The 18,327-nt window shown below is 41.2% G+C and overlaps 1 protein-coding gene across 1 annotated transcript in view; it reads left to right on the plus strand.

Moving 5' to 3' along the window:
• NOL10 (nucleolar protein 10) overlaps window positions 1-18,327 on the plus strand; it is a 140,956-nt gene that overhangs the window by 3,479 nt on the left and 119,150 nt on the right. The window contains 5 exon segments of the mRNA XM_073625385.1: window positions 1,294-1,371; window positions 6,983-7,020; window positions 12,307-12,443; window positions 17,649-17,714; window positions 17,938-17,998. Coding sequence (XP_073481486.1) covers window positions 1,294-1,371; window positions 6,983-7,020; window positions 12,307-12,443; window positions 17,649-17,714; window positions 17,938-17,998 — 380 coding nt within the window.

Consider the following 18,327-nt stretch of genomic DNA (forward strand, 5'->3'; position numbering starts at 1 on the left):
ATGTGATTAGCTGTAGCCAATCACAGATCACAACCATAATCAAACTGTTAATGAATGGGAAACCCATTCATGAAATCTAAAACTATTGTTTTATACAGTGATCACCACTGTATAACAGTGTAAAAAAAAAAATCAAATCCCTTATCACCCTTGTGAACCTCTTTGAAACAGGACAGGACGTACTGCTGCCAAAACAGAGCTGTATACTCAGTGTAGCTAATGCTATAAATAGTTTTTACAGCACTGATAGCATGGGTACCTGTTAGTCCAAATGAACTTTTTCATTCACTAAATTCAATCAAACCTGGAGTTGGGCTTTAACCTTACCTCCAGAGCAGTATGTGCTGACCATACCACTTGGTGGGTAGAACTAGGGAAAGAACACCCTATGTTTGCTCCAAACCAAGCTTGCACAGAGCTGTGGACTCCTTCACAAATGCTATCATATGGGAGAAGAGGAGAGAGCCACATGCTAATTCAGGTTTTTATTTTACAATCTCAGCATGCTCATGCTCAGCGTGCTGTGATGAACTTACTCCTGTGCGTATGTGCATACGTAATGTCTTCTTAGGCCGGCCAGTCTAGATGACGGAAGTAGACTGGGTGAAGATGCTGATGCAGTTTGTAGATATTGTAGTGCTGGATGGGAGCTGAGTATAGCAAACTTTAGTTATGCATTAAGGTGTATCTAAATCAATGAACAAAATTGTAATATATTGCAGCGTAACGGTTAGAAGTGGTGGCTGCATTTTGTTTTTATTTCTCTTTATTTGTACTTTTTACTATCAAGACCAACACACTTCCTGTGCTAAAGTGCCAACACTTTTTGTACTGTATATATGAAGGACTAGCGTTTTCTTCCTTGGACAGGAAGTGTGTTAGAGCTACAGAAAGTCCCCTTTCCTTATCTCCATAAACATGGGGGTGTTTTGTAGTCGACAGAGTTGATCCAGACAGTGGTGAGGATAACCCTGATTGAGAGAAGACTGCAAAGTGTACTGGGTTCAATAGGTTTGATTGTTTTTTTTCCTTATATTGAACAGATATTAAAAAAAAAACAAAAAAAAAAACACTTTCAATGGTATATATATTGATTAAATAAGAGACATTCATTGTTCGGGTTTAGATACGTTTTCATGGAGTTGCTCTTCCCCTGTTGGCTGTACCCCTGTGTTCAGCAGTTTTTAGAGCTCCCTTTACACCTTTCATATCAATCAATATTTAGTCTGTAAGACTTGTAGACTAACTATGTTCTCACTTGGTAATTCTACTTTGCCACTTTTTTTTCTTTAGGTACATACAAGCCACGCATTCGCTGTTATGATACTTACCAACTGTCTCTGAAATTTGAAAGGTGTTTGGATGCGGATGGTCAGTATCCCTTTTATTATAGTGAGACATCTGTAGAAATGTACTTTTATTATAGTGAGACATCTGTAGAAATGTACTTCTACACTGGGACTTTTCTATCCTGATTGGGGATAACCCTCTGTGTTCATTTTTTTCCTTTGCGCATTTATGTGAAAGTACGTGTATGGTATATATAAAGTTACATTTCAATTTTGCATCTTAAAGTAGATCTAAACCCTAACAGGTTGACGTTTTGTTTGCTATACCATTGCTTTTCATAGAGAGTTGCCATTGTTTTGATTCAGTTTCAATTTTAATCAGTGGAAATGCATCAAAATGTATGTCGTATTGCAATGCACTTTGAATTGAATGCCAATGTGCACTGTACAGCACTGATAGATCTTGATAGGTTGGCACTTATCTTAACAGATGCGTTTCCATTGATTTCAGTGAAGAATGCATAACAGAAAATGCATAGGTGTGAATCCAGCCCTATGGTGAATGTAAAGTCATGTTTTTTTTTTTATTATTATAATAAACATGTTATACTTACCTGCTCTATGCCATGGGTATTGCACAGAGTAGCCCTGAACCTTTTGACTCCTCACATTCTTGGTGTGCCACCATTGGAAGCTGTTTCCTATAGTGGGACACCTGTGGACTTGATCCTGAGCCGGGCTGTGTGTATCTTTATACACACACGGTGCGGCTTGGCAGTCAATGCACGGAGAGAGAGGAAAGACCCAGTAGAGGCAGGCACAGTGCTGGATGGAGTGAGGACTTGGGATGAGGGGCGATAAAAATGCCGGGAACTTTTTTCGTTAATAGAGGGAATGCATTTAGGTAAAACAAAATGCGAAGCCTTTACAATCACTTTAAAAGAAATCTGCAAATGTAAAACATTGACTTGAAATATTTGTGAAGGTGTCAAAGGTTATATGAGATTTAGGTCTTAACAACAAGACCATATTTTTTAGTTTTTGTTCGTTTGAGTTCAAATTTTTTTACCCTGTACCCTAAATCAGGGGTCTCTAAACTTTTTTTTTTTTTTTCCAAATATAAATTTTATTGGTTTTCAAAAAAAAAAAAAGGGAAGAAAACAAAGAAAAAACAGAAAGTACAGTCAGCCATACCAATTGATTATCACAGTATTATCAATAAATGTAGTGGAACATTCATCCCCGTGTTTCTCATCTATTAAAAAAAAAAAAAAAAAAACAAGTGTAATGGGAGAGGAATTTCACCATGTCTACGTATTTGTGGGTCTGTTTGTACTGCCCAATTCCTGGGTACAAATACCTCATAAAGCCAGAAAAGAGAAAGAGAAGAGAAAAAAAACCACAGAAACTAAGAAGAAGAGGACCTAGAGGTTACAGAGAGAATGGAGAAGGGAGTGAAAAAGAGTCAAGGGGGGAAGAGAGGGAAGGGAGGGGGGAGGGAGATAAGGGGGGGGGGGGGTGGCCCGGGTGGGGAGGGCATATTATTTTCAAGTCTGTAGTGTTTTATTATTCATGTGCCAAGCATAGCCACTCCTTCATCAGAGCATATAAATAAATTCCAGAGCCTCCATGCTTTGGAGTGTTGTTCTTGTTTATTTTGTGCTGTCAGAACGAAGTCCTCCAATCTTCTCATCTCCTCCACTCTGCGAAGCCACAACCCAATAGTGGGTGGTGAGCTTTTCTTCCACATAAGTGGTAGGCACGATTTAGCTGCATTCAATAGATGTTGTATTATTGACTTTTTGTAACTCCGTGCCGGAATTGTAGTGGCATGGAGCAGGATCAGTTAGGGATTGAACAGAAGGCCATTGACTTTCTACTAAGAAATGCAAAGCCCGGTCCCTGCCGATTGATGTAAGTGTCTCATACACCGGTTGTTCCAAGCCGGGAGGGAAAGTAGGATTACCCAATATCGGGTAGAGAGGGATGTAGTGAATAATGTAGATGCGCCTGCCCGGAGGGTCGTGCCTATTACAGGGTGTGATTTCAATACTGGAGGTAACTGGTCGAAGCACCAGACTGCTCCCCTAATAAATATCCCAAAAAAAAAATAAAAGGAAAAACAAATTTCTTTTAGGCCAATATGTATTGTATTGTTCTACATATTTTTGGTAAAAAAATACAATAAGCATATATTGATTGGTTTTCTCAAAAGTTATAGCGTCTACAAAATAGGGGATAGATTTATGGCATTTTTATTATTATTTTTTTTATTAGTGATTATCGTGACTGTGACAATGCGGTGGACAGATCGGACACTTTTGACACTATTTTGGGACCATTGACATTTATACAGCGATCAGTGCTAAAAATAGCCACTGATTACTGTGTAAATGTGACTGTCAGGGAAGGGGTTAAACACTAGGGGGCGATCAAGGGGTTAACTGTGTTCCCTCAGCGTGTTCTAACTGTAGGGGAAATGGGCTTATTAGAACATGACAGATCACTGGGAGCAGTAGATCCCTGTCATTTTGCTAGGCAGAACAGGGAAATGCCTTGTTTACATAGGCATCTCCCCGTTCTGCCTCTCCGTGCCACCATCGTGGACCACCGGCGGACATCGAGTCCGTGGGACCCGCAGGCAAGCTCCCACGGCGTTAGCGCGCCCGCTGGCCGCCGATGACGGAGTGACGTAAGGGTACATGGGTTTTGCGCACCCGTGCCAATTTGCCGACTTGTAACGGCGTGAGCCGGTCGGCAAGTGGTTAAAACCCAGTTCCGTAAGAATCTATATAATGGGCCTATAATAGGTCATTGCCTGGGCAGCGTAACATTGTGTGGGCTGTGCTTGTGTATAGAGGGGTTTGATAAAAACTGAACAGTCGCTCTAATAGTGGCTGAGGGTTTTTACCTTTAAAACTGACCCTGGGAACAACATTTTTCATTCAAATATATTCTTCAATATCACATAAAGAAGAAAATATATCTAGTAAGTGTGCACCAATACATTTGCAAATGCAGTCATCTTGTAAATGTGATTGTGCCGCACATAGCCTGTGCAGAGAGGAGAGCTGTGGGAGGACTTAGCTGGTCCACTCATTACAGACTGCCTGCAGAAAACTACAGGAGGGGGCGGAGACAAGACTAGTCATCCTGTACAAGGAGAGACAGCAGCAGTGATTGGTCTTTATAGGAAGCTGCTACCCAGCAGTTGTGTGAATGATGGATTATAGCACAGGAATGGAGGAAATACAAAGGAGACCAAGACACATGTGAGAGTAGAAATGATTCTTGTAATTCAACAATATTTGCTTATCCTAGATATCAGCATTAAGGCTGCATTCACACCTGAGCAGGTCTTTGAGTGTTTTTTCAAGCGTCTGTATGCACGTTTTCGAGCGTTTTTAAACTTTGGAATTTTTTTAACCCAAAGGAGAAAAATATAATCAGTTTCATCATTTGTTGCTATATTTTTTAGCTTTTTCATCTTTATTTACTCTTTATTAATTTTGTTTCCTTTTTTTGTAAGGGGATTTATTTATTATTGTATATTTACGTATTTATTAGCTTAGGGGCTAGGATTAGGGGTTAAAGTGGATGTAAACCCAATGTCATCCTTTCTAAAATACTGCCATAGGGGTTATCTATAAGGATATACATGCCTCCTGCATGTATCTTTACATGTCAAAGGTCTCCCCTCTGTCTGTTATGAGAGCCGAAAAACTGCATATTCTGTGGGTGGGTCTGTTGTCTGGAGCTCGGTGGGTGGAGTCGTGATGTCAGTAGACTCCCCGCCCACCTCTACACTCCCCTTGTCAATATGAATTTTCTCCTGTGTATTTCTAACACTGAACTTCTGCTATGATCTCTAACATCCAGTGAAAAGACAGGAAAGTAACCACATGACTTCAGCATGCCAAATCATGCTGAGGTGTGGAACAGCCAATCCTTGCAGAGCTGCTGAAGAAAGGAGTGGGGGTGGGAATTAAATATAATGCATGTGTCTTAGGCTAGTGCACGAGATATGTAAATCACCTGTCACTCACAGCAAGGGGGAGGATTTGACAGTCATTGTCAGTTTGTCAAGAATTTTCTCACTGAACAATAAAAGAGGATTGCTCAGAGATGGATTAACTCTGTGTGGCAAGACTGGGCTCAAATGATAGGAAATCTTATACTCTACAGTATGATTGATATATATATATATATATATAAAAATCAGGTTTACATCCACTTTAATATTAGGGTTGGGGGATAGGGTTTAGGATTAGGGGTTAATATTGGGGAATAATATTAGGCTTAGGGATAATATTGGGGATAATATGAGGGTTAGGGCAGAGGTCTCCAAACTGCATCCTGTGGGCCTGATGTGACCCTTTGCTCTCCTTTATCTGGCCCTTGGGGCAATATTCCTTCTACTGACACCAATTATGGGGCACTATTTCTCCCACTGACACCAATGATGTAAATTTTTTTACTCCCAATGACCACCAAGCCTATGCCAGGGCATTTTCTACTCCCACTGGCCATACTCTGGCACCCCCTGAGGTTTTAAGGGCAGTAAACTGCCCCTTTGTTTCAAAAAATTGGAGACCCCTGGGTTAGGGGTGGTTGTTAGGGTATTTATTTTTATTTTTTTTATTATCTGCTTATGATTATTACTTATGTTTTTTATTATGTACCGTATTTATCGGCGTATAACACGCACCCACAGTTTAGGAGGGAATTTTAAGGAAAAAACTTTTAGGAGGAAAGTTTAAGGAAAAAAACTTACATTTAAATGACCATCAATGCAGCCTTGTCAGTGTCCATCTGTAGTGTTGTCCCTGATTGCAGCCTTGTCCCCCATTGCAACCTTGTCCCAATTGCAGCCTTGTCAGTGTTACTCTGTAGCCTGTGTCATTTGCATCATCTTTGAAAATGGCGCCGCCGTTCTCGGCCGCCTTCAGCCATTCTCGGCGGCTCTCGCCCGCCTTCAGCCATTCTCGGCGGCTCTCGGCCGCTTTCGGCCATTCTCAGCGGCTCTCGGCCGCACTCGGCTTTCGGCGGTTCCCGCGGGACTGCGAGAATTGCCAAAAGCGTCCGAGAACCGCCGAGAATTGCCGAAAGCGGCCGAGAATGGCCGAAGGCGGGCGAGAGCTGCCTAGAATGGCCGAGAACGGCGGCGCCATTTTCAAAGCCGCCGAGAAGAGCTAGAAGCCGCTGAGAGCGGCCGAAGAGCTCACAATCGGCGGGGGATCGGCGTATAACACGCACCCACAATTTTCCCCTGATTTTCAGGGGAAAAAAGTGCGTGTTATACACCGATAAATACGGTATTTAATTATTGCATTTGAGCAGAAAAACGCGCAACAAAATGCACTAACATGCTAAAAAACTCTTGAATCAAGCATTTCTGTGGAACAAAAAAAAACCACTTAAAAACGCACCAATCTACCCAATTCAAGGTACAAAAAAAAGCTCCAGAACTTTCCGGAGCTTCAGGCGTTTGGCTTCAGGTGACTTGTAGTGGAGATGTGAACCATCTCCATAAAGAATCATTGATTTTTCTCTTTTCAGCGTTTTGGAGCTTCAAGCTACAAAACACTGAGGTGTGAATGGGGTCTAAATCTTTGGGTCATGGTAAATCTGCATGGTATGCACTTTTGTACCTTTCTGTTTTATATTTTAATTTAGTGTGTTTTATTTTTCAGTGGTCAAGTTTGATATCTTATCCGAGGACTACTCAAAGGTATTGTATTTTGTTTCTGTAAATTAAGCATACCAGTTGCCTCTTACATAAATAGCCCCTTTAGGCTAGGAAATTTTTTTCCTTTAGGATGTCTCTGCAGCTGGCTCCCAAAGCTGTTGCTCATGCCATTATTCCTAAACACCTATGGCAGATATTGCCCTAATCAACTATTCACCCATCGCCTGCCTTATCTACAATACCTAGGTGTGACCAGATTTTAAAATGGAACATAACTGTATCTGAGCACCACAAACTGAAAACGCTTTTTTATAAATTTTTAACACTCAGAGCCAACTAGCCCATCCATCCATGTCTCCATGCTTCATTTTGTTGAGAAATCACACCACCTAGCATTTCTGGCCGTGGCCATCTTGAGAAGGGGCAGATGATTCATGTAGCATTTACTTCCTGGAATCCATCAGCCCTTAGCTCAAACATGTAGGCAGGAGGGCATGCTTAGCTGAGGAAATCTCTCCTCCAGAAGAAAGAAAAAATGTCCATGAAGACTTCTGGGATGTATGACATTATTCAGGCCTAGGCCAAAAACCAGGAAGCAACTGAAGAAATGTAAAAAAAAAAAAATGCAGATCACTTCTGCATCATTGTTTACCTGACACGTGTATGTTACATTTCCCCAAATGAGCCACTTTTGCATTTGGGAAAGTATGCCGTACACGCATGTGCAGGTAAGCGTTGATACAGAAGTAAATAAAGTTTTTAGTACAGTCACACATGGCCATTCACTTTATTGGTGGCACCTGTGGCTTTGGCTTTTTTGAGAATATTAGTCTTGAGGAATCTTATGCTATTAGTCTGTGTGCCTAAAGGGGGCCATAGATGGCTCATTTGGATTTTTCCATCCATACAAGTGAAATGGACAGAGGAATCCTCCCCTGCTGAGACTATATTCTGAGTGCAGGACTTCAGCTGTGGGAATACACTGATCAGAGACTGCAGCTGCTAATCATAAAAAGTTTTCCAGCACTCCCATTTGACAGCAGTTGATCTAACGATCGACTTCTGCCGAACAGGGACAGCCATACATGGATAAAAATTTGTCCAGTCTGTGCTAAACTGGCTGAATTTCAATCCATTTATGTTCAGCTTAAAGAGGAAGTAAACTTCCCCTGCAGATATTTACCCGTAATGAGGCTTACCTATAGGTAGTGAAAATATCTGTTATTTACATTACATGCAGCCAGCGACATCACTGGTGCATGAGCTCTGAAGGAACGGCCACGGGTGCTTACTAGCTCATTATGCCTTTGTCTTACAGGTTTTTTTTTATTTATTTATTTTTTAAAGCATTTACAACCTCATTAAAGCGGTATTAAACCTAAAAGGAAATATTATATTGCAGCTTACAAATTCTTAGATATGATGCATTAGTTTTCTTTTTAGGCTTTCCTTCCTTTATTTTCACCTGGTGATCCAGCCCTTAAGTCTGTTATTTTTCAACAAAACAAGCTCTTCTGCAGATTTAGCAGTTAGAGGGTTGAGACAAACCATTGAACACTGACAGGTGTGCTTACAATGATCAGCTTTTATTTATGTAAAACCTTTATCCCCAAAAGAAAAAAAAATTGTTATTGCTTATAAAGTTAGTTGGCCTTTATTAGTGTATCTAAATCTGTTAGTATACAGTGACGGAAAAAAGTATTTGATCCCCTGCTGATTTTGTACATTTGTCCACTGACAAAGTCTATAAATTTAATAGTAGGTTTATTTTAACAGTGAGAGACAGATTAAAAAATAAAAACGCATTTCAAAAAAGTTATCGATTTGCATTTTAATGAGTGAAATAACTATTTGACTCCTTCGCAAAACATGACTTAGTACTTAGTGGCAAAACCCTTGTCGGCAATCACAGAGGTCATTCCTTGTAGTTGGCCACCAGGTTTGCACATCTCAAGAGGGATTTTGTCCCACTCCTCTTTGCAGATCCTCTCTAAGTCATTAAGGTTTCAAGGCTGACGTTTGGTAACTCAAACCTTCAGCTTCCTCCACATATTTTCTATGGGATTAAGGTCTGGAGACTGGCTAGGCCACTCCAGGACCTTAATGTGCTTCTTCTTGAACCACTTTTTTGCTGCCTTGGCCATGTGTTTTGGGTCACCCACGACCCATTTTCAATGCCCTGGCTGAGGGAAGGGGGTTTCTCACCCAAGATTTGACTGTAAATGGCCCCGTCTATTGTCCCTTTAATTCTGTGAAGTTGTCCTGTCCCCTTAGCAGAAAAATACCCCCAAAGCCTAATGTTTCCACCTCCATGTTTGACGGTCGGGATGGTGTTCTTGGAGTTATAGGCAGCATTCCTCCTCCTCCAAACATGGCGAGTTGAGTTGATGCCAAAGAGCTTGGTTTGGTCTCATCTGCCCACAACACTTTCACCCAGTTCTCCTCTGAATCCATCAGATGTTCTTTAACAAACCTCAGATGGGCCTGTACATGTGCTTTCTTGAGCAGGGGGACTTTGCGGGCGTTGCAGGATTTCAGTCCTTCACGGCGTAGTGTGTTACCAATTGTTTTCTTGGTGACTATGGTCCCAGCTGCCTTGAGATCATTGACAAGATTCTTCCGTGTAGTTCTGGGCTGATTCTTCACTGTTGTCATGATCCCTGAAACTCCACGAGGTGAGATCCTGCATGGAGCCCCAGACCGAGGGAGATTGACAGTTATTTTGTGTTTCTTCCATTTGCGAATTATTACACCAACTGTTGCCACCCTCTCACCAAACTGCTGGCGATAGTCTTGTAGCCCATTCCAGCCTTGTGTAGGTCTACAATCTTGTCTCTGACATCCTTGGACAGCTCTTTGGTCTTGGATATGGTGGAGAGATTGGAATCTGATTACTTCTGTGGACAGGTGTCCTTTATACAGGTAACAGGCTGAGATTAGGAGCACTCCCTTTAAGAGAGTGCTCCTAATCTCAGCTCGTTACATTTATAGAAGACACCCGGGAGCCAGAAATCTTGCTGATAGGGTATCAAATACTTATTTCATTCATTAAAATGCAAATCAATTTATAACTTTTTTTTTTTAATGTGTTTTTCTGGCTATTTTTGTTGTTATTCTGTCCCTCGCTGTTAAAATAAACCTACCATTAAAATTATAGATTCATCATTTCCTTGTCAGTGGGCAAACTTACAAAATCAGCAGGGGGATCAAATACTTTTTTCCCTCACTGTAGGGCTCAACAAATCCCAGGCGCCACGGTCACTAGAAATTGTGTCCTGACGCCTGGGCTTTTGTCAGCCCATTCCCAGGAGTGAGCAAAACCTATTGCCCGACGCATAGATGGCTGGTTTGCCATCTATTGACGTCCTCCCAGATCCCCGCCCCTCTCTGTGATCACTGTGTCAGAGATCAAGGTAAAGGGCCAATCACAGCAGCCCTTTACCATATGATCAGCCATGTGCAATCACAGCTGATCACATTTTAAACAGACTTGCTGGTTATCGGCAGAACTTTCCTCACACGCTGCCATAGCATGAGAAAAATAGAGCTGGTAACCAGCAATTCTGACAGGTACATTTACGCTGATCGTCAGTGCCGCCTATCGGTGCATTACAGTAAAGAACAAAAAAATTGAAAATATATGGAAAGGTGCAGCGCTAAATACAAATGGTGTTAAACCATATAGGAATGACTAATATTTAGACATTCAAAACGTGCAAAATATAGTTGAATGTGCAAAAACATATATACATATAAAGTGCAAAGTTGTCAACATTGAATGTCCAAACTGAGAAGAGTGGTTAAAAACATTGAAATATAGTCCAAAACCATAAGTGAAAAAAGTTTGTGAAAAAATGATATTATTGAAGTGTTGATCCCGATGGATAGATATCAAGCTCCAGATATAAACATAATGGTGCGTGAAAAATGATAAGGGAAACCACCGCCGATAAAACTGAGGCTTACCGGAACATATGGACTCAATAAGGCATATGCCAAATGAGTCATCAGAGCTTTGCGGTGACAATGCACCAAATGATTGGAATTGTCAGCATTTGAAGATGTTTAGACACTGGAAGTTAGTACTCCCACTTTCCTCCCGGGGACACAGATCTCGAGCAGAACTTCAGAAATGGAGTCCGTAGCATGGGTTCACAGATGTAGGGCCATAAGTGAAATAAAAATCCCACATAGTGTGAATCCGCTTAACAGGAAACGTATTAAAATAGTAAATAGAAACACTAACATTTGAGTAGAACAACAAGCGCTTGTATATCAGGATTGGTAATGCAATGGAAACGGTAGGCTCGACCCGACGCATTTCATCTAACAAGAAATCATCTCAGTGGTGATTAAATACCACCAAAAGAAAGCTCTCTCTCTAAAAAAAAAAAAATATGCTAAAAATGTAATTTTGGGTACAGCATTGCATCACCCCGCAATTGTCATTCAAATTGTGACGGTGCTGAAAATTGGGCAGGAGGGGGGTGAAAGAGCCCTGTAGGCAGGTGCTTACCTTCTTCATCTACCGCCACGTCTGTGTGTTCTCTGTGCATAAACCTGTGTTGTGCATCTGTATAAGATACACATCAGGGCTACATAACAGACTGTATTGTTGTTAAAAATAAAGCTTTGTTAGTTAAAAAAAAACAAAAAACTGTCTCCTAACTTTTTTAGCTGGCTTCTCGATTCAAAGCAAATTTGTCAAGCCCTTTGCTAGTACATCTAACAGTCCTCCCTGACTGACTATGCTGCTGTCCAGAAGTGCCGCTGTGCACCTTCATCCAGAGCGGGGGGCACTCTAATACAAGAGGTTTGTTACGGGACAGATCACCAGGTGAGAACAGAGGAAAAACGTAAAAAAAAAAAAAAAAACAGAGAAAACTAAGTTTTGGATTTAATGCCGCTTTAAAGTGTAAGTACACCCCCCTATTGTTTTCAGCCAAGGAACCTTGCTGCCATCTTTGCCTCTGTTTAATCTAAAACTGCCATGATGCTGCACATGGGATCAGTTATGACACCAGCCATTGGATGGTTTGACAGTTTGGTTGAGAGTACAACAAATGGGAGTGTCACATTTCTGGCACTTGCTGGAAATAAAACGGTTTTATGGATGGGTTTACTTCCGCTCTAAGTTCTGCCTGTTGGAGCTGCTTCTCTCCTAAAGCTGCACAGGTAACTGAGGATTATTTTGTATGAGGCTGATTGGTTGTAAGTTAAGCAAATCTATAGTTGTGTAGAGATTATTAAACTGCTTCCTTACATTGACAGCTCTCTGGTTCTTAGCAGGTGTAAGTATAACACAAATTGTTGTAATTTTCCCCCCAGATCGTCTTCCTGCAAAGTGACAGATATGTGGAATTCCATTCTCAGCATGGCCGTTACTACAGGCTTAGGATACCCAAATTCGGCAGAGATTTTTCCTATCATTACCCATCCTGTGATCTGTATTTTGTTGGGGCAAGGTAATGAAATACTGGTAAATGTTTGTGAGCTAACAACCTATATTGTTTTATTCTTGGGCTGTTTTGGGGTGATAAAGTTAAAGGACTATACTTTCATACAGTTATTCTTATGTAAAATAAATCAAATTAAATATATTCCTAAAAGAGTGGTTACTGTGCCATATATGTTTCTTTTAGGACCGGTTCACACCATGAATTGCACAGGAACGCACTGTGCGATTCACATGTGATCTGGGTGCAGTGCAATTCCAGCCCATTCATTTGAATTTGGCTGAAATCGCATCGGACTGCAGCAGAAGTAGTGCATGCACTACTTTACAAAATGCACAACAGGATCGTATGGTAGGGAATTCCAGTCCAGTGCAGGCAAACGCACTTTGTTTGGGGTGTCGTTAGCATTGCATTGACACCCGCTGCAGATCGCAAGCTCAGTGCATCGTGAAACGCACGGGGCATGGGTTTCCCACCCCGCGTTTTGATGTGAATTGGCCCTAAATAAGTCTGTACTGATTGTTTCCCTTAATATTAATCGAAACGTGGTGCCATGAAGTGCCTTTTTTCTCCCACCCTCAGCTTTATGCTATTGGTTCTTCCAGAACATAGAATTACTTAAAGTGGAGTTCCACCTCAAAAAAAAAAAAAAAAAATCTTACTCTGCATAAAAAAAAAAAACATTTGGAGAATTTTTTTTTTTTTTACTCACCTCTTAATGCCTGTTGCTAGGGAGTCCCTCGTAATCTGCCTCCTTCAGTGCCTGGGCTCCTGATGTCACTTCCCTCAGCGCAGGAAGGGAGATCAGCTCTGCCCCCTCCCTCTAGGTCAGTGGTCATCAACCCTGTCCTCAGGGCCCACTAACAGGCCAGGTTTTATGTATTACCTTGGGGAGATGCAGACTAGAATACTGTAATCACTGAGCTGCAAATCATATCACCTGTGATGTTTTTCAGTTATCTTGCAAACCTGGCCTGTTGGTGGGGCCTGAGGACAGGGTTGATGACCACTGATCTAGGCAATCATCTGGGACACTTTACAAGTCCCTGATGATTGCGAGGCCAGTCACCGCGCGCAGCTCGCGCATGCACAGTGGGTGCCCGGCTGTAAAGCCACAGCCGGGCGCCCGCAGTTACAATGCCGGCGCCGCCAAGCGGAGGGGGGGACGAGCGGGGCTTCGATACCCCGCATCGCTGTACCCTGGGACAGGTAAGTGTCCGATTATTAAAGGCTAGCAGCTGCAGTATTTGTAGCTGCTGACTTTTAATTTTTGTGTTTTAAGCGGAACTTCGCTTTAAAGGCGGCTGTGAACAGAAATAGTACTATGTTGGTGTTTGTGATTAGATTAGTCTCTTAGGTACAAGGGGAAACTGATTTAAACAAATGATATATTGATCATGTCTGTACATTTTCGGGTGGGACACTCCTCCTTCTGAATGGACGTCATATGATCTGTCACTGGTGGATACAGCCGATGACTGATCAGTGTACCATGTGACCAATCACAGCAGATCACATGATAGTTGTAAACAATAGATGGCTTCTTTTCATGCCATCCATCGTATACATTTGTGTTGCTAGCTGTGAATGTTCAATGTGATCACATGGTACAGACAGGGCCAATCACAGCCCATCTGTACCATGTGATTAGCTCTGGCCAATCACCACTAACCACAACAAAACCTGAATAAATTGGTTTCATTTAATAAAATGCTTGCTTATAGCGATGTAATTCACTGCTATAAGCAAGCCATAATGTTTTTTTGAAAAAAACCTGATCACTTCCCCAGAGTAGTACAATGTCACAATGGTAAAAATTGTAAAAGGAGAAAAAAAATGTAATAATTTTATATATATATATATATATATATATATATATATATATATATATATATATATATATATATACATCACCATTGGATTAACATGACAGAACATGATAAAAAATAACTCATGTAGGGTTAAATATTGATGTGACAGTCTCTTCTCATTATTTCCGATGCGTTTCAGGAACAGACTTGAATCCTTTCTTCGGGGGAATTTACATAGGGAAGGTCATAAATGTAAAGTACTCAATAAGTCAGCCCGCGGCTCACCGCAGATAAAAACAGCCAAGAATATGTCTGCACCAGAGTGCGAATGATCCCCCACATGTGACGAGGGGGAGGGGAAGTCAAGGTTGCTGAAGATGTCTGCTCCAGCTTTGTGTAATCCACAGCCAGAGATCACCTTTGATTACTGCCTTAATCCTCAGCAACCTTGACTTCCCCTCCCCCTCTCTATACCTCACCATCTGTTGGCTGCGATTTGGGGCCACATCTGGGATCCTTGTGTGGAGCATCTAAGGCCTCAGTGCCCCCCGTCTGGGGGACCCACATGTGGGAGATCATTTGAACTGGTGCAGACACATTCTTGGCTGTTTTTATCTGCGTGAGCCTACTGCGGGGTGACTTATTGAGTGCTTTAAATTTATGACCTATGTAAATGTCCCCGAAGAAAGGATTCAAGTCTGTTCCTGAAACGCGTCGGACCTAATGAAAAGGGACTGTCACATTAATATTTAACCCTACATGAGTCATTTTTATTGTGTTCTGTCATGTTAATCCAATGGTGATGTATGCACAGATGTTTTTTTTATCTGTGTAATGAATAAAACATTATTTTTATCATGTTTTGATGTAATACTTTGAGTTTGCTAATAAAGTCCCAATGTACCGGGGGTACCCCTTTTCTCTTGTTCTAACTAGGGATGTTGGCAACAATCCAAGTTTTATTATGGTGGTATAATTTATCCACCAGTTATAAAATAACACTGTACTGCACTGGTGACACTATAAAAAAAAAAAAAAAAAAAAAAAAAAAAAAATTTTTTTTTCTTTTCATTTCTTCGATTTCCAAAAAATGAACACAAAAAAAATTACTACTTCAAAAAACTTGCTATGCCTCTTACTAAATACCTTGGACTGTCTACTTTCCAAAAAGGGGTCATTTGGGGGTTATTTGTATTGTCCTGGCATTTTTGGGCCTCAAGAAATGTAGTGAGTACATCAGGATTGATCAGTTTTTCAGATATATACCATAGTTTGTGGATATAGAACTCTCCTACAGACTAAATAATAAACACTGATTTGGGTTATTTTCTCCAAAGAAATGTAGCAGAATACATCTTGGCTTACATTTTTTAAAGAACAATTATTTATTTGCAAAATTTAATAACCGAAATTAAGAAAGATGGGTGTTTTTTGTTTTTTTTCAAAATTTTATCTAGCAAAAAGAAAAAAACCCAGTGGTGAATAAATGCCATCTAAAGAAAGCTATCGTTGGATGAAAAAAATGATAAAAATTTAGTTTGGGTACAGTGTTGCATGACTGTGCAATTGTCAAAGTGCGACAGTGCTAAAAATTGGCCTGGGCAGGAAGGGGGTAAAAGTGCCTGATATTGAAGTGGTTAACCACTTCCCGCCCGGCCTATAGCAAAATGACGGCCGAGCGGTGTTTCATTTATCCTGACTGGGCGTCATATGACGTCCTTCAGGATAACAGTCGCCGCGCGACCCTGGGGGCGTGCATCGCGGCAATTGGTGGTGCGGTGTGTCAGTCTGATTCAGACGCGAGTAGAAGAGAGCCGATCGGCGGCTCTCCTGACTGGGGTCTGCGCTGATTGTTTATCAGCGCAGCCGCCCCCGGATGCCCACACTAGACCACCAGGGAAGCCGCCAGGACCACCAGGGAAGGGGGCAACATGTGGATAGCCAGGTATGTACCCCATGGCCATCCACATATGCAAATGAATGCCCAATCAGTGCCCACAAATGGGTACTGACTGGCACCATTATGTAACAAGTGACATCAGTAATGCCCAGCAATGCCACCCATCAGTGTCATCAGTGCCCACCTATCAGTGCCCATCATTGCCACCCATAAGTACCCATCAGTGCCCATCAGAGCCACCTATCAGTGCCCGTCAGTGCAGCCATATCAGTGCCCATTATTGAAGAAGAAAACATACTTATTTACAAAAAATTTTAACAGAAACAAAGAAAAACTTGTTTTTTTTTTTTCAAAATTTTCGGTATTTTTTTATTTGTTGCGCAAAAAATAAAAATTGCAGAGGTGTTCAAATACCACCAAAAGAAAGCTCTATTTGTGGGAACTAAATGATAAAAAATTAGTTTGGGTACAGTGTGGCATGACTGCGCAATTGTCATTCAAATTGCGACAGCGCTGAAAGCTGAAAATTGGCTTGGGCAGGAAGGTGTCTAGGTGCCTGGTATTGAAGTGGTTAAACTGGCAAAAAAAATAATTGAATTCTGTGCAGCAGTTTTGTGATCCAGCCATCATACGACAGCCTTGTCCTCCTCTGCTGCAGCAGCACAGCTTGGTCAAAAAAAACAAAACAAAAAAACACCAAGCATGAGCCCATCGGCGTGTTCACTTTGCTATTTTTCTCCTATGAGAATGTTTATTGTTAACACATGCGCATTGCAGCAGAGTTTGATTGGCTCCTAGGTCTCCCTCTCCTTATTTTTCTATGGGTGCTGCTGTGCAGGACATATATGGAGACTAATATGAAGACTTGTAATGGGACATATGAAAGCTGCAAATTTATAGAGCTGCTTCGGGCAGTTCAACCTTATTACTCATCTATTTCTTGACTAAGGCCTAGGGCACGCTGGTGATACGGTCACTGGTGACAACTAGTCATCACCAGGAAGTACAGAGAAGATACCTGTTTCCATGCGTCATTCTCCGGCTGATGGGAACTCTGCAGAATGTCACCCACCTGCGTCCTCCCTCATCCTGCAGTGAGGGAATGATGCGTGGTGAATAGCTCTCTGCCCTGTATAGCGATCCTGTTATTGGCAAGCTGTCACCAGCAACAAGATCAGTAGTGTGCCATAGTCCTTAGATAACACTCCAGTGGAAAACATTTTCTACATTTATATAAAAATATAATAAGTTAAATACAGCTGATCTTGTCCATTGAATCCTACTCACTACAGGCCTAAGAATTGTTCATTATTGGTGAAGTTTTATTGATGTATTAGGCACATCATACGTGGCAAATGCCACGTATGATGTACTCTTTTTAAAAAAGAGTGACAAAACCAAATTGTAGAAATGTATTTAAAGACCAGTTTTGTTTCACGCTTACATATTTGGTGAAGTTATGTTTTTTTTTTTTAAATCTTCTTTTTTTGTTTTTTTCCCTAGCTCTGAGGTCTTCCGGCTAAACTTAGAACAGGGACGATTTCTGAATTCCCTCCAGACTGATGGCTCGTAAGTAATGTCCTCTGAACGTCAAGTTATCAGTGTTGTGTTTGAACCACTAGATGGTGCTAGAGTGGCAGATACAATAGAAGTACAGTACTTACACTAGATTACAGCACCTTACACTTCATGGGATCAGGCCTGTTTCTGTTCAGTATGTTCTTTATTTTCTTTATGGGTTAAACTGTTAGGTGTTTACAAACCTATACCTTGAACATTTCTTCTCTTTCAGACAGATCAATGTCTGCGACATCAATTCTGCACACCATTTATTTGCTGCTGGCACAACAGAGGTAAAAACATTTTTTTACATTTATGGTTGTATTACCTGGTTGTATAACACAGAGCCTGTATCCAGACACCTGCATTAGATAATGAAGCTTATGGTCTGTCCCCAATGGTCTGATTATTGATGGAAATTATTTAAAGCAGAACTTTACCCATAACAACTTGATAAAAAATAATGTTCATTAGCAAGGAACATAAATTCTACATTAATAATGATGCTACCAAAATTAGCGTGTGCTGTAAATTGCCTCCAGCATTGCTTCTGTTTCTTCTTGCTGGAGGCTGCCATTTTCCTGAAACTCAGAGCTCCTGAGCAGCAGTAAATCTTTAGGCT

Source organism: Aquarana catesbeiana, linkage group LG04 (genome assembly GCF_042186555.1).
Source record: "Aquarana catesbeiana isolate 2022-GZ linkage group LG04, ASM4218655v1, whole genome shotgun sequence".
In the NCBI taxonomy this organism is placed as follows: domain Eukaryota; kingdom Metazoa; phylum Chordata; class Amphibia; order Anura; family Ranidae; genus Aquarana; species Aquarana catesbeiana.